General features: G+C 38.9%; 1 protein-coding gene across 2 annotated transcripts in view; it reads left to right on the top strand.

The window, feature by feature from the left end:
• The first annotated feature begins 9,807 nt into the window (after positions 1–9,807).
• LOC124287941 (cell wall protein DAN4-like) overlaps positions 9,808–17,494 on the top strand; it is an 85,374-nt gene continuing 77,687 nt past the window's right edge. For both annotated transcript variants that reach the window (XR_006901348.1, XM_046724436.1), the window contains exon 1: positions 9,808–10,150. Coding sequence is in view for 1 of the 2 variants with exons in the window: in XM_046724436.1 (XP_046580392.1) it covers positions 10,055–10,150 (96 nt within the window). In the remaining variant the exon portion in view is untranslated. The remainder of the gene's footprint in view (positions 10,151–17,494) is intronic.

The following is a 17,494-nucleotide window of genomic DNA, read 5'->3' as shown; positions in this document are numbered from 1 at the left end:
GGCAATCAGTGAAGCTCCTTCAGTACTGGCTTGATATGGCAGCGTTTAGGGAGACGATAAATGATGCGGGCAGAAGTGTTTTGGATTTTCTGGAGTCTGTCACAGAGTTTCTGAGGAATGCCAAACAATACACTGTTGCAATAATCCATTCTTAAGGTTATGAGGGCTCTGACCAAGGCATGGGTAGCATCCACTGAGAGACAGGGACGGATGTTACTGATTGAACGAAGGTGAAAGTGGCAGGTTTTGCAGATCTGAGAGACTTCCATCGAAAGTGAGGAGCCGAGGACAATACCAAGATCTTTTGCAGTGGAACAGGCAGGGACGACAGCATCAGCTATTGTCACAGATCTGGTAGGGATTTGGTTAAGGAAAACATATCAGTATGTGTTGGTTAAGGAATCTGGTTAAGGAAAACATACCAGTAAGTGTTGGTTAAGGAAAACATACCAGTAAGTGTTGGTTAAGGAAAACATACCAGTAAGTGTTGGTTAAGGAAAACATACAAGCAAGTGTTGGTTATGGAAAACATACCAGTAAGTGCTGGTTAAGGAAAACATACCAGTACGTGTTGGTTATGGAAAACACACTAGTAAGTGTTGGTTAAGGAAAACATACCAGTAAGTGTTGGTTAAGGAAAACATACCAGTAAGTGCTGGTTAAGGAAAACATACCAGTAAGTGTTGGTTATGGAAAACACACCAGCAAGTGTTGGTTATGGAAAACATACCAGTAAGTGCTGGTTAAGGAAAACATACCAGTAAGTGTTGGTTATGGAAAACATACCAGTAAGTGCTGGTTAAGGAAAACATACAAGCAAGTGTTGGTTAAAGAAAACATACCAGTAAGTGCTGGTTAAGGAAAACAAACCAGTAAGTGCTGGTTATGGAAAACAAACCAGTAAGTGCTGGTTAAGGAAAAAAAACCCAGTAAGTGCTGGTTATGGAAAACAAACCAGTAAGTGTTGGTTAAGGAAAACAAACTAGTAAGTGCTGGTTGAGAACTCAACAATAACTGTATGCCAGTAGAAACAAGTAAGTAAACGTTGGCTCCCGAAACAAGGCGATTCTCTTTCATGAGCTTCCAGTTAAGATATCTTCTTTAATTCATTCACCACTAAATATTCTAAGCCGACTTTGAGAAAACATTCTGTTGTGGTAAACATTTGAATATAGAAGACACTAAACGTCCTTCCGTGTAATACCATTTTCATTAAACGAATTAATGATTTTGCATTAAACAAGCGAAAGCGAGTTTGATACTAAACCTTTCACGAGTTTAAAAAAATGGTATTTCACGGAAGCGAGTTTAGTATTCTGTTTATTACTCTCCAACATAAATTGATAGAAGCTGCCTACTGTGTGATAACTCTCAGCTTTCCACGAGTCAAGCAAGGTCTCATACCATTGTGTCAGAAATATTAGCATTGTGACGTCATAAGGGACCGTTCATAATTTATGGATAGGGGGTGATGATGATTTTAAGGGGGGGTCACCCATTTTGTTCTGGGGAGCTAGGGGGGTCAGCATTTTTGTACACACGTACTAGGGGGATCAGCAATTTTGTACATAAAAATATGTTTAAAATTATGCTTAGAAATTATGGGAAGGGGAGAGGGGGGTTCATTGATTTTGCACATGACATGCAAAGGGGGTCACTTATTTTGTACATAAATTTTAGGGGGTGTCATTCACATTGTACATGATCCTCCATAAAAATCATCACCACCACCCCCTAGCCATAAATTATGAACGGTCCCTCTGTGTAAACACATATTACACAAGTAATATAGACCAACCTGTCAATACTTTGTTCTTAAACTTATGTTTACTTTAAAGTCCACATAAGCCACATCTGTAGCTCCCTCTATGGTGTTCGCTTCAAACACAAACACCACAGATGAGGCTTACGCGGACTTCGGGGTTCGGGGGTGGTGGGTGGGGGGTAGTTATCCCTTAATACACACACATTATTGGTAGAAATTTTAAGGGGTAAGGAAGTTTAATATGAACAGCGACTTTCCACGACTTTCAAATCAGTGACGTGAGCGTACTATGGGAAGGTTATATGTTGCAGCAGTTGCACGAGCTTTGGATGTAGTCGTCCCGTGAGCAGCAGATACCCAACGCTGCAGATCGCGAAGAACGGCGTAGCTACCATAATAAAAAAAAAGCCCGGGCTTACACATGATTGTTGGTAGCAACGTTGGGCAAGCCCTCAATACTATCTAAATATAAAGCTTACACGAGACAACAGGCTTGCTACGCGCCTGAACGATTCGAGTTATGTTATCTCCGTACAAGATTTGTGCCTGAACCCTCCTCCCCTCGCTGACTTCAGTTTCAGAGGCAGAGTGACAGCACGGACCATCAGGCCTCGACTGCGCACTCAGGTAGTCGATCATACACATGACCTATCCTGGCCAAGTTTCATCGTGGGTTCACAGACATGCCAGACTCAACCATAGACAGTAGAGGATTATCTCCAGTAACGAGTCACGCTTGACACTGCGCTAGGCTAATGGCAGGGAACGAGGGTTGTGTAGGAAGGGAGCGCCACGCAGTGTTGTGTTCGTGATGTTGACCGCTCTGGACGTGGAAGCGTAAAGGTTTGGGGAACATTTGGTGCCAACGATTGATCTCAATTGATTGTCGTCCAGAGGAATCTTACTGCTATACAGTGTCGGGACCAATATGGCAACTGTGAAGTTCCTTACGTAAAGCCGATGTTGACGCTATTGACTGGTCTTCTTTTTTCTCACAAATGAACCTGATCGAACGCATACTATAAAGCTACTGACGGTTGTAAAATTAACTTATAGTCACCATTTCCCTAGTGTTGTCCACGGCCCATGGAAATCTCACCTCGGGGTCAATGTATAAAGATAATGCCACCATGGTCAACCCCTTGTCTTCTTAGTCTGTACATCTTCTAATGCTGACACAGATACTGACCTGTGTAACGTATCGCTATGCAAACCGACCCCACGGGACTTAGTAAGACGTACAATAAGGAAATCGATAGAAAGCGAAATAATTACTTTCAAACATACAATACTTTCATACTACCAACAACATTTTGTAAAATAGCGGGAACTAAAAGCTATGATTCTCTCCTTCTAGACGTCAGGGGACGTGGTACAGAAATATATAACGGTCTACTGTCGTTTGTTTCTGTCTGTTCGCAATGCTAAGGAGCGTCAGGGGTAGATGGCCATCCCAGTTATTTGTTTCTCTTCTTCACAACGCCAAGGGGAAAAATTCAGAGGTAGTCGCCTATTATGATGTGTTTATTTGTCTTCTTTAGGCCAAAGGTTATCATAGGAAGGGGGTTGCTAACGGCCTCAGAACAAGTTCAATTATTTCAAATATGTCATTTCATATCTGTTACATTGATACCGTTTATATATAAGTCGACACATTACATTCCCCGGCTTATTTGGGGACTGTAAAACTTTACTCCACTTTAAAATCATTTTAGTTTTTATGATATTTCTAGTTTTGTATCCTCAAATTCACCATAAACTAGAATGCGTGGGGTTGACTGCTTACCTTGAAGTATACGCGTGCAATATTTTAAGTGAATTCTTTCAATCATTACTGACTATATAAAGCTGCACACTTGAGATGGATACAATAATATTGCTTGAATGATGTTGTGAAACAAATGTAACTGGTGGACATTTTCAGCTGTCGTATCTTTGTAAAACAATACACAGGGTTCTGGAGGCTCGCCCGCATAAACGCTTTTAGAGGCTTATAAAATCAGCCATCGGGTAAAAGGTGAGGTGAAATTGGGTTTTACGTCGTGCTTGAGAATATTTCGCTCATATGACGACGTGCATGCGTGTGTGTGTCTCTCTGTGTGTGTGTGTGTGTGTGTGTGTGTGTGCGTGCGGCTGCTTGTACTAGCCCAGACTTAAGCTGGTTTTATAGTGCTAGCCCACTGAGATACCATGCCGCAGTGAAGCATGAATACCACACTCAGACACATTATACTGACTCCGAGCCGACCAGTCCTTGTTGTACCCACTAATGCCGAGCGCCAGGCAGGGACGAACAAGTACCATCAGGAAAAAGATATGCCCAAATATATTTAACCTTTGACAATAACATCTATTAACATTGACCCCAACCCACACCACCATACAGTATCACACGTTTCTTGAAAATTATCAAAAACACAAAAGAGTCGTTTCTTTTTACTACAACAGATATCAATGAGGGCCTTTATATCAGGCGTTTACATCTATTATTGTGTAGCCTTTCCTGAATCCAGGTTGGTTAGGGAATTGAAGATTGATTTAACTTGATCAGAATACGATCGGGGGCTTATACTGATGACAAAAGTATGGAGTTTGTGCAGACAACTTACAAAGGTTATGCCTCTAAAGTGTTCCTTTTCGTTTGGACTGCCTTTGTTTTAGTAAATAGGAATCGTGTTATATCACTGAGAAAATGTAACCCCAATATATAACATTACAAGTAACCAGTTAACCAGTACGTGGTTGAATTGTTGTACCTATAATGGCAGGAGTATGGTAGCTGACGCCCTGAGATATTCATTACAAATACCATCCAAGTCACAGGTTTTGGTAATGTTGAGATTTCTGGTTGCTGCTGACAGGTCAGCTTCCATAATCACGCTGTCCAACAAGTCATGACTACAAATCATAATCAGCAATGGAATGAGCATTGCTATTTTCATCGTTAACAGCCTGTAAACCATTGAAATAATCATATCACCTTCAAGTTGCTCAATCTAAAGTTTTATTAGACTTCAAAATGTTTTCGGGTCAGTTGACCACGTTGAAAGAAAATTATCACGGCAATTTTTCTTTATGTGCTTTAAATGTATTCTTTGTTGATGGTGAGGACACAAGGTGGGCATATACACTTCCTATGTATTGTATTATTTAAATTCTACAAGGTGAAAATCACTTTTAAGTTGATAACGGTGTAAAAATCTACACCGAAACGACGCCCTATGCAATAAACAAGATGCTGTTATCCATCAAGTCGCATGCTTTATATGCGGGTTCCATTCCCAACAACGTGTGGGTACAACGTGTGAAGGAATTCCCTCTGCCTGAATCTTTAGTCATTTGTCTCTGCATCTACTGAGGATCTGTCAACTGGTATGCCGTTGTCCAGCGAGTGAGTATGGGTTTACGCCACTTTTATCAATATACCAGCAATATCACGGTGGGGAACACCAGAAATGGGCTTCACACATTGTACCCATGTGGGGAATCGAACCCTGGTCTTCGTCGTGACGAGCAAACGCTTTAACCACTGGGTTACGCTACCGCCTCCTGTAAATTCCGCATCGATGTGATTATTGTTACTAATAAACTTATCTATTTCATTTTGGTCCTTGCATTGAAATCTCCAGTAATCTGATATTGCAGAAATATTTTCCGATTCATGCTCCAGTTACTTGCATTGTTCTTGGTTAGATACAATAGACACCGGCTACAGCTGGTGTGTAAAGATATCCGCGATATAGCTTGTCAGTTGTATCCAGAAAGGCCTTGGAGAAAATGCACAAGATCTATATGTCAGATTTAATTTAACGTATTTCAACATATTGACAAATATTGTGGCGAAGTGTAAATATCGACACCTAGATGTACGTCTGTAGGTAGATGTACGCCCTGTTGTTCAGGTAGACAACTTTGCCCGGAATGTTTATTACATCCATGGCAGATGCCTTGGTTTCCGTGAAATAAAAAAATGCCCCAGCTGGTATTTTCGTAATAAAGTCTGGATTAAGGAGTTTAGATTTAATGCCACATTTAAATATAACACAGGTTTACCATCATGTCTCTGTGTAGTCGTGGGGTCGATGTTCTGTGTTGATGTCACTGTTGGCGTCCGAGATCACGTCGCTTACAGCACTGTAGTGTGGCTTTGGCTCTCCGTCTCTGTGCTGGGCTGGGATTAGTTCTCGACTCATCTGTACAAATTCCTGTGGGGATTGTTCACTGGCCTTGAAAGTGATGTCCCTGACATCCTTACTGCTGTTCTGCTCAAACTTTGCCAAGTTTTACAACAGCTCGTTGTCTGTCCGATCTATTGGCACTCATTCTATGAACTCTACCTATGTCTATCTTGCCTTTACACTTGACATCGTATCTGATAACGTTTTGAATAACTTGGCATTAACTTCTTTGGCATTTTCTCATGGCATCACAGCAATTCCGTGAATCGTGTTCACGGGACCAAACGCCGGCTTATACACCGCTAAAACAACGTAAATACAGTAGGAAATACATGCTATGACCGGATTTTCGTATGTTTCCCGATACTTCCTAACTCTTCCTAACATATGCACATCGTATATTGCCGTATGAACAAGCACTTTTTTCAGGTATGCTACGACCGTATTTGTAGACATTTCCATGTATGTAACCAAAAGCTATGACCTCAATAAATATGTTCTTATGCTCAAATTTTCAGTTGTTCAATGTCTTCCAGCGTATATGTGTGCCAGTAACTCAAACCGAAATAAGTTATGCTTGTTTTCAAATGTAGTTTGCGTATTTTAAGCAAATATACGCAGCTTATCTGGAGGTCTTGAAACGGACATGTATCGTTGAATTAACACTTTGCACACTGTCAGATATCTCCTTTAGCTATTGCCACCACCCCATGGATAATTGGGGAACGTAATGCCAGATAACGGATCACACACGCCATTGCACATACAACGTACATTGATGTGCAGATGCACGTACGCCAACACACGTGGGTAGTAATTAAAAGCATTATGGTAGCCTTTCCACATTCCATAAAATCATGTCAATATCGACCCTAGATATAATTATGTGGGATCTGCATTTTCTGTTCATTCCATAAAATCCTGTCAATATCATGAATACATGTTGCTCAGCTTAAAGTGGTGCAAACATTATACAAATTTTACCTTGATTAAATGAAGTGATTAGGATTTAGGTGTGTGACATTTCACCAACAAAATAACGGGACACTTATCTTCTTTTTACTCAATAAAATATAGAACCATTATTTCTGTGTGAACAACAGCCGAGAACAGCTACGAGAGTGCCTGTGCGGCCTAAAACAATGATCACTCTTTCACTCCTTAGAAAGAGGTGTGTTGAATTCATACAATGCAAACATAAAATATAGTATATTTGCATGTAATTGCTTTAACAGTGTATCTGTGATACAACATATGATTTACATTTACACATCACAATGCGTTAAACAGAGCGATAAAATATCTTCATTGACCATATGTAACCTCAGGTAACACCAATGGCTACTGCATAGTTCTGCTTACATATGAAGTACTGTGAAATAGACATGGTGAACATGTGTTTGTAACAACGCGAACACATTCTGCCCCACCACAGGTATCCGTCACATATAAAAGGAAAAGAACGGGAACATGTGGTACACACAAAAAGGAAAACAAACTGGAACAGATGCTAAAAGTAAAAATAGGTCAGTTCACTCGGTACTATTGAGGTAGTCACAAAATATTGGACTTATACTGCTTAGATAATTGTAACTGGGCAATCAGAAGCTTTTATTCATGGTTGTGACTTTCCAATCTCTGTTGCAACAAGAAAGTGGAAGATATAGGTACCCCTTACCCCTTTGGGGGCGATGTCGGGGTTTGGATTATTTGTGTGTTGAATGAAACATATTCGTATGGATCATGTCCTGAAAACAATCATATTTGCTTATAATGCACCTGTACAACAATTTACTTATGCAAGAAATGGTTTAAAATATACCCCCACCCCCTTCCCATAGACATAAATGTGTCGGGGAGTGTACCAGCAGATTGAGCATTTTAGTCGAATGAAATACCTACATCGTTACTTCATATCAAATACTTATCTCACAATACTGTCTGTAAATATTAGGCTGACTTCGGTAGTGACGAGTACTCAGCCTACACAGGAAACTTGAATTGTCAGATGAAATATGGATCTCCGCGCCATATGTTACCAATTACCTCATAACGTCACTATATATAGCCAGCCATTGCTGATAATACAATGCCGTTATATTACCAATCCATTTGAATAAATGTTAATTTCTGTCAATATGGTAATAATCAGTTTGCCAGTATAATCGATCATTTATGTGAATATGAAAGAAAAGATATATCTAAATCTGGTCATACATGAGTTTAAGGCTGCGTCATCAATGAACGACAATTACACCTATTTCACGCGTTATAAATATTTGACAGTGATAGCTATACAAATTTACAGAACATACTGTTCACAGTCAACCATGTGCTCTTTTATTTATTAACCTGCGAAACAAATGATACGTACATTGGTCATACGTTACGTTTATTTCCTCCCATTGTTAAGTTTGGGAAATACTGTCTCTTCCTAATGTGGTTGTCCTTCATGAAGCATGCATCCAAGTCTAAGGCTCTAGACTCCGTATGTAACGATTCTATGTTGTAGAGCATATTATCTGGGTGCGTGTTTATGACCACTTAAAACTTTCGATCTTTTTCTCTCACCTTTTAAAGATCTATACTTATCTCTTCTGCAGTTGTTAATATGTCTATCCCACGTTTTATCCGATGTCTTCAGACCCAGTCATGTTTGTCTCCTTGAGATGGCAAGTTTTTCACCGATTGCACTCAGGTACATTGTGCACAGCCAACCATTGCTTGCACTTAGACTGGGCTGCAGGGGTGCGCAACCCCCAACCCCCACACACACCCCTCCTTTTTTTGGCCCTGAAGGTTTATTAAATGACCATTGAAACTCGGATGAAAATGAAGTGTGCACCCCTCCTTTTCTCAATAGTGTGCACCCCCTTTCTCAAAAAAGCTGTATCCGCCCCTGCACAAGTATTAAAATAACCTACCAAAGCTAAAACTGCCACACACGTAGGGTAGTGTGAATTAATAATGTTATTTTTACACTTGAAAACATCCAGTTTTCGACCCGTCGACCACTCCCGCACCAGGTGACAAAACAGTGACAATAACAATATGGAACTTCTTATTGAGCGTGGTATAAAGCTAGGACTATCGTAAGTTCGGAGGCCCTTGGATGGATGATAGGAATTCAATACATCTCAGCCTTAGTTTTCAAATAAGTTGTGCAGCCCCACCCATTCCACAAATCCTTTCTCAGAGCAAGTGATTTACTTGCTGTTTATTTGACAGTGATACTTATCGCGATGCAACACAACCAGAAAATTTCACTTTCGCATTGCGCCGTTGCTTAATACAGTAACTCTACAATACTTCTTGCACGTACTGCATACGAAAATGCCCCCGTTTACAAGCATTCATGAACCTAACCAAACTTGTATGAAGCTACATTGTAGCTCTCTGTTAGAGGGGCGGTGAGTGGGGTAGACAAGTGGTTAAAGCGATCGCTCGTCACGCCAAAGTTCCGGGTTCGATTCCCCACATGGGTACAATGTGAGAAGCTCATTTGTGGTGTCCCCCGTCATGATTTTGCTGAAATATTGCTAAAAGTGGCGTAAAACTAAACTCACTCACTCACTCTGCTGTTGGAATTGCTGGATTGCTTACCGTCACTCTCCGATTCCCTGACGGGTAGGCCTACCAATGTCTCTGAATAAAACAGACCTACAAACCCGTTAGCATAATCGGTGTCATTATTTGCACACAATCTGCATCGATGCACGTTTGTCTTGTTCCGTTGCACCCTCTCGGCCTACCTCGCCCCTTTCCGACAATTTCCGTATCTATCAACAATTATCGTGTTGAACCACACATAATGTTCACGGCTGTCCTCGATACCCACCTGTATTGAATGGGAGATAACTCTAGGTGAGATTGAAAACAAACCCGCATGTTGTCGCAGTGTGCACGAACCCTCAATGGGTGACGATGGCTAGATTGAACTGGGGAGGAGATACTGAAACATGTTGATTTTCTGAAATGTGTATAGAGAGACTGACAAGGCCGAGCTTCAGACGTGACTGACATGTTTGCGATTAAATTCGGGAACTGTTCCCCCCTGACATTTCGTAGATATGATGAGCAAGTGGTCACACTGAGAAGTGACTGATCTTTGATGGGCATGCCAAGGCTATTAGCCATCGTAGTGTTTGTGGCAACAGCAGTGGGTGACATCGCCGGGTCTACTTGCAGCTCAACGTGCACATCTCAGGTGGGTCTTATGCAACAGTTGTCATTCGACTGAAGACTCCATTGATTATCATGAATGTGTGATTCTCGACTCGTCCGCCCAGCGAGGCATAGCACCTGTACTGTAGCCGTCAGGGGGCCCATAATGGGTTTTCTGTTTTTGATCCCAATTTAAGCTAAGTCTACGGTAGATGCATCTATAGGCACGTAATCCTTACATATGCAGAGCATGAAAGAATAGAAGTTGAACTTATTTTATATTCAAATGGCGTCAATGTTATTCTCTTTAGTTTATATGGTGATAAATAATTGATGTATGTTCAAAGGCCTCTATAATTTAAAGTGACTTTGGGCCTAATGAAAAATAATATTGTCCTTGGTGGCATATATTATGATGGTGTTATTTTTTGTGGAATGACGACTGCCTGTAAAAAGAAAAGGTCCTGATTTTACCTTTTAAACAATGAAAACTATTTATGGGTCAGGAATTTCATGCAAACTTATTCATCCTCTTAACCTTATTTCTGGCCAGTACATCTAGTTTACAATGAAGTCTTGTTGACTGCATTACGAGAATGCTTTTGACTTTTGTGTATGCAAACATTTGGAATATAAGTAACAAAGCTAGTTTTTTGAGTACTGTGTTGTATCACATTGGATGTTTTATACTGACAGTGGGGCTGCTTCATGGCATGAAGAACAGACATATGGGTGTTGTTTGCAGTTGTGGTGAAATAGTTTTCAGATAAATTAATCAAACCCAGGTGTGTACTTGGAGCTGGCTTCATCAATCCAGTCATTAAGCTGCATCTTCAGAAATGAACCCAGAAGTCAATAATAATAATATCAATTCCTTCATAACTGTGTTAGCATCTATACTGAAACAGTTCATATATTGTAATACACAAGTTGTATACCATATAGTACTACCTCCCTCAGGTAAATCCACATTGTGAATCACACAAAGTCCAGTGCTGTGAAATATTGTATCACCATCTGACAGTAACCGCCAATGTGACGTTGTCTGTCTTGATGATGATGTTGTTGATGGTGAGGAGGAGGAGGAGGAGGATTTGGATATTTAACATGCGCTTTAAAAACTAAAGCCTTTTAAACTGAAGGCAGTAAGCTCTAAGTTAATGACAAATGGTAGTAAGCCTGGGCAGGTGATTGTTGTGGCAGAATACACCTGCAGTCAGCTGAGATACAGCATAAGGAACCCTGAAGTGTGATGTATATAATGGTTAAGACATACTTTGCTGAGTGTTTAATGCTAAAGAATGAAAAACTCTTTAAAAATGTATTCGAATCTTTGATCTTGTCACATGACATATTATTTTAGATAAAATCATATGCATGGCAGTATAAAAATAATTTAGAAGTATATTGTCCTGTTTAATATCTGAAAATGTGATGTATTTATGGGTCAGATTGTTCTCTTGTGATCTAGTGGTGGCCCGATTATTTGTAATAATCAAAGATTGGTCGCAGTGCCTAAACGACCAAGCAATCAATCATGTTTTCTCATAATCGAACACAAACAATTTTGGAACACTTGTTTGCATTAACAATATTTTTCACAAGGTTGGTTTTGTCTGTTACATTTCATAAGCACTACAAGCTCGTTCCAAGTCATGATTGAATTTATCTTAAAGGTCACATGCAACCCAAAAATCAAACATAATTTAAACACAATTATCACTTATTCATGACATATAATATACATTGCTGGTTATGAAAAAACATATAAACAAAGTTATAAGTGTACAATCGCAAATCAAAAGTGCAATATTGTGTACTTGAGTTTACTTCCCAAGAAATGAAGCAGCCGGGATACCGAACCCAGTCAGAGCGGGTGGGTGTGCACTCAAGTGTTACGGCTGGTTCATTTGCAGATGCTCCTCACGGCTCATTGTGTGTGTGTATATATAGAGATGTTGGGTTTTGTAAATAAATGCTCATTTTTTGTGTATAACATTTTACAATCAACAGACATCATAACATGTCATGTGTACAAGTATCACACCTGCCTGTCTGTGTAATTACATAATGTGACAGAGACCGAACTCGGGCCATAAATCAATGCATTTTGTTTATGGTGTATAGCCTGATTGGTGTTAAGTTCAAATTGCATGTGGTCAGTGATCTCAGTTGTGTATTGAATATGGTCATTAGCAGACAGGCAGGCAGACACATTGGTGTCAATAAAACAGACATTGAGGTTTGTCTGTGACGACATATCTTTATCACAGTTAGAAATTCTGTCAACGCTAAATAATGACATTGCTTTTAAGTATCGAACTGAGAAAGTTACTCGGTAAGAAGAACGTGTGGTGAAATAGACAAATGAAATTATGTAAACAGTAAATCTACTGTCATAACATATAAAAAGCTCGCGCCTGTGAAATATCAACAAAACATTAGAAAAATAGCTCACACCAAAGCCTTCACTGAGTATTCACCGGACAACCCGCTTCCAAGCTGCGCGAACCTATTTCACTGCGCACGTGCTATGAGCGCAGCCAAGCTGTTGAAACCACTTGAATTCCCCAAGCTCTGGGGGAAAATTAGTGAATCGTTTGAACTACGATTTCACACGGGTTTTTTCATCGCGTTATTTTTCAACTTTATAAGTTGAATTTGCATTTTTGATGATTTGTTTCGGTAAGTCCATACCGAAAGGTATCAGAATCTGCAAAGTTGTGTTTTACGTTGCATGTGACCTTTAAGACTCCAGGAAATTTATGTTCCTAACATACTAGTCATCCTTTTAAAATGTGAAATTTGCAAATGCATTTTGTGCAGTTTGCAAAAATACATCAAAGAACTTTTTTTTTTTTTTTTTTTTGTCCATTAGGCCAGACGAATTTTATTTCTTGTTTTACGGATCCACTGGTCGTATTTTTTCAAGAATAAGAAAAAAAATAAAAATTAATTTTCCCCGCCCAAAAAATATAATCCTCATGTTTTTATTGGCCAAAAATGGTTTGGATCATTTTTTGCCTCATATACACTTCATAAATTGCCAAAAATAAAATACTTTATTATTTAAAAGGAATATTACTTTACCTGGTGATTTTTATTTTTTATTTTTTTCCCCCTGCCTTTAGGTTTTCTGAGGACAAAAATATGTAAAACAAGAAATATAATTGGTCAGGCCTTAACAAACAAAACCAGGAAAATTTGATAAATTATGCTAACCAATTATTTTCAATGATTGATCGGTTGTGATGAACCAATCATCAATAATGAGTTTTTAACCAATTCCCAACACTAATGTGATCAGAGAGGTTAAAAGGTGCTGTTAAGTCAGAGACTTCAACAGTTACAATCTACTTGTTTTCAGACAGACATGTCACCTATTAAGAGGGATTTGCAGTTGTCATTTATGCAGACAGATTTTACAGTTGTCATTTAGTGAGAGAGATTGTCATTAGTTAGAGAGATTTAAGTTTTCATTTATTCAGTTTCAGAGATTTAATGTTGTCATTAATTCAGAGGGATTTAAAAAGTTGTCATTTAGTCAAAGAGATTCAAAGTTATCATTTAGTCAGAGAGATGCAAATTTGTCATTTCAGAGTGGTTCCCAGTTGTTATTTATGCAGAGAGATTTGCAACTGTCATTTATTCAGAGAGGTTTACAGTTGCCCTTTATGTAGCAGGGCGTGGAGTCATCCCATAGATCAGGGCTCCAGATAACTTTTGGGGGTGTGAGTGTACTTACACATCATATTGCAAATGGAGGTGTACTGAGAATTTTGAAGGAGTACTGACATGTTTTTGTGTGAGCGAGTTGATGTGGTTTGTCTGGACGTTTGATCGATCACTATTTCCAACCATGTATTTGTATTTGAAGACGCGTGAGAAATAACTGAGCGACTGTGTGATGCGCGAAATGTCAGGTCCGACTGGATATAAATATGACAGTGTAGTTTTCAGCCAATCGAAAAATAGTGACGCATATCGTTGCATGGCAACGCAAGGGATTCCTACTGTCTGGGTTTCCTTATGTGTCAAATCGTGTTTCGCAAAGAAACTCTTGACAACAAGTATTTATCCGAAATAGATTTCCATTTCCACGATACGCACGGAAATTAAATGTTAGACGTACGAAGGTATTTATGTGTGTACACGATACGCTTGAAATCTTATATTGTGTCGTACTTAATTGATTTTGAGGCGTACATTATGCCTGTACGCCCCTTATCTGTAGCCCTGATAGATGACATCATTACCTTGTCAGCTTTCTGAAGGAGTTAACTTCTTTGGTCATGTTGACAAGGCATCCGACTTCGGGTCATTTGCATATTATGGACTATAACATCAATAGGTTTTACTTGTGTTCAGTGCTATTATCAAAGAAATAAGCTGCTTTTGACAACAAGGGATATGCAATAAACATGTGCAGTCAAACAGACATGTATTTACTCTTGTTGAATAATGCATGCAAGATTTCAATAAACATCAGTATTAGTACTGTGGAGAAAGTCCACAGTATCCCTTGAGAGACTCAAGAAAAGGGAACAGCTGATACACTTGGTCAATAGAATGTGTCATCTGAGATAAATAATCACCACACATGATTTACCATTTGAATTGTGTTTTCTGTTTTGCTGCGTTTAACGGTTGCTATGTGTATGTTCTCATAAACACAACCAGAAACTAGCAATCAGCTGTACACACGTTTCATAAAAATACCTGTGATTCAGTTAAATAAACACCCAATAATATAACTTTAAAGAATTTTGCTGCAGTGATTGAATGAAAGTGTTATATGAAGATATATGTCCCAATATCGAGTTATTTTAGTTGCACCTTTTACTAAAAACATTCAAATAAAATAATAGCGCTATACTGCTACAGTAACTGATTGCTATTTGCCAGATAATTTTTACATATGGAACAGTTTTATGAGTAACCACTTTGTTCAGCAAATGAAAAAAAAGTGTAATTATATCTAAAGCGATATTATAACCATTTTTGAGGAATATATCTTTTAATATCAACACATACACAGGAACAATATGTCATACATCTAAAGGTGTACAAAGAAACTTGTTCGATGTCACTTTACTTTTTGTAACAAGATAGTATTTGAAAATATCTAAAGCGTTTCAGGATATTATAACCCATGTTCGATAGAACAAGTATATATGGATGACAACTTCTTTAATTCTAGAGCACAACGTTTCGATACAGAACCCTGTATCGAAATGTTGTGCTCTAGAATTAAAGAAGTTGTCATCCATATATACTTGTTCTATGTGACTTCCATCCTCTAAAAATGCCACTCGGAAGTAACCCTTGTTCATCTCTCACTAGTCTCAGCTGATTGCTTCAGGTGTTTCGCATCAATGTCGTGTCTCACTGGTCAGCTGAAATAGCATATATGACATCTATGTTCATGATATCCATGGTTCTATATAATATTCAGTTCAGTTAAACAATGATGAAGAATCAATCAACATATCATCGGCTAATCCTTTGAACAAAGTGGGTTGCTTTTATCTTGGAAGTTGAGTCTATACAGCAATGTACAGCAGACTTTTGGCATTATGCTAACACAGACTGCATGGATGCTATGAGGGGGTTCAAAGTAGTCAGCCTCACCTTGAAATATGATACAAATGCAGCTGTTTTTATGTTATGTTTTTCTACATATTATCTATCAACTTCAAACAAATTGGTTTTGCTATGCTGCAGCCTCACGATCCCCATTTTGTTTGACTTTTTATCTTGGTACCCCCAAAATCTGCAATAAATGCATCATAAACTCAGGAAACAAAATATGCAAGAAACATTTTGTGTGTTTGAAATAGGCGGATATTCGATAGAATCAAACTTCATTAAAGTGCATAAAAAAACAATTTGAAACTACAATCGCTTGTTAAAGTGACTCCCCCTTGTTTTGGAGACACTTAGTAACCCATCCCCCTTTCATAAGGGACCGTAATTTATGGCTTGGGGGGTGATGATGATTTTAATGGAGAAACATGTACAATGTGAATGACCCCCTGCCCCCTAAAATTTAGAAACAAAATAAGTGACCCCCTGCATGTCATGTACAAAATCAATGACCCCCTCCCTTTCCTGTAATTTCTAAGCATTAGTTTCAAATATTTTATTGTACAAAATTGCTGACCCCCCTAACTCCCCAGAACAAATGGCTGACCCCCCTTAAATCATTTCTTCTTTCTCCCCTCCCCCATAAATTCTGAACGTCCCTAAGGACATAACTTATTCTAATGTTTTTACTTATTCATACAGGTGTTAGAGAAGCACGTGCACAAGTGCCGACAAAATTATTGATTCATTAACCTGTGCTGTGCCGTCTCCATCCTTTCTCGCACACCCGTCTGTCCCTTTCTCTGCACTCCTCCCTCGTAACAAATAGTGAACTGTGTAGGTATTTTAATGATAGTTTTTTAAACAACTTTTTTATTTTTAGGACATAAATTCAGCAAACAACTCTCAGAGTTGGTCTGACGTTTTCATTATGATCAGTGCTTCATTGAGTATTTTATGGTTATTAGTTTTCGAGTTAGATTGCAAATTCATCGGTCCGCTTTTGAGCCAAACGGACTATAGTAAGGCTGAGTACTTTTTGAATGCCCCTCTTATTTTGCTTCAAGCAAACATTTCTTGAATTGAGTAACTTCACTAGTTCAGAAGGAGAGGATCTTGTTCTCACATGAATATTACAGTTTATGATTCAATAGTATGGAAATTCATAAACTGGATGATTTCACAGGGAAAGAGAACTCTGTGAATGCACGAAGTTTGACTGTTGTTGAACATGTTGAAAGGTTTGCAGACGTATTTGTGGAGCCAGGTCACTGAAGCCAGCATAATATGAAGCCTAGCTTGCAAGGATTAGTACTTGACAGTGTCGGTGTGTTTTAGGTTAGTACATAACCTCGTGGATGGTGTAACTTGTGGTCTGGAATATATTTCCCTGCTGTGGATGGTGTAACTTGTGGTCTGGAATATATTTCCCTGCTGTGCGCCATGTTTTGGGGTTTCAGTGTGGTTTTGCTATTTATAACCTGAAGCTGGTCTTGTGGATATCCCCTAGAGTTTTGCAGGGGAAATGTAGACTGGCTCTTGCTGTCACAGTTTTGTTTCCAGAGTGTAACTCAAAAACAGTACAATATTTATTTTCTTGAATCTTGTTACCCATTATTAGGCATGGACCACACTGTTCTATTTCCTTTTGCTTTCAAGGAATTTTAGAAAATAATTTGTGAATGTTTTCAGGACAATTTGGGAATTTTCTTATGTTTTTATTTGCAAGGAAAAACTGTTAAACAGTTCAATATTTCTTCATGAAACTTTTTGTACACATTGAATTGGAAATTGCTGATGT

The sequence above is a fragment of the Haliotis rubra genome, unplaced genomic scaffold (genome assembly GCF_003918875.1).
Source record: "Haliotis rubra isolate DU_JTF1 unplaced genomic scaffold, ASM391887v1 Scf111, whole genome shotgun sequence".
Lineage (NCBI taxonomy): Eukaryota > Metazoa > Mollusca > Gastropoda > Lepetellida > Haliotidae > Haliotis > Haliotis rubra.
This window is presented reverse-complemented; position numbering and strand designations above follow the sequence as displayed.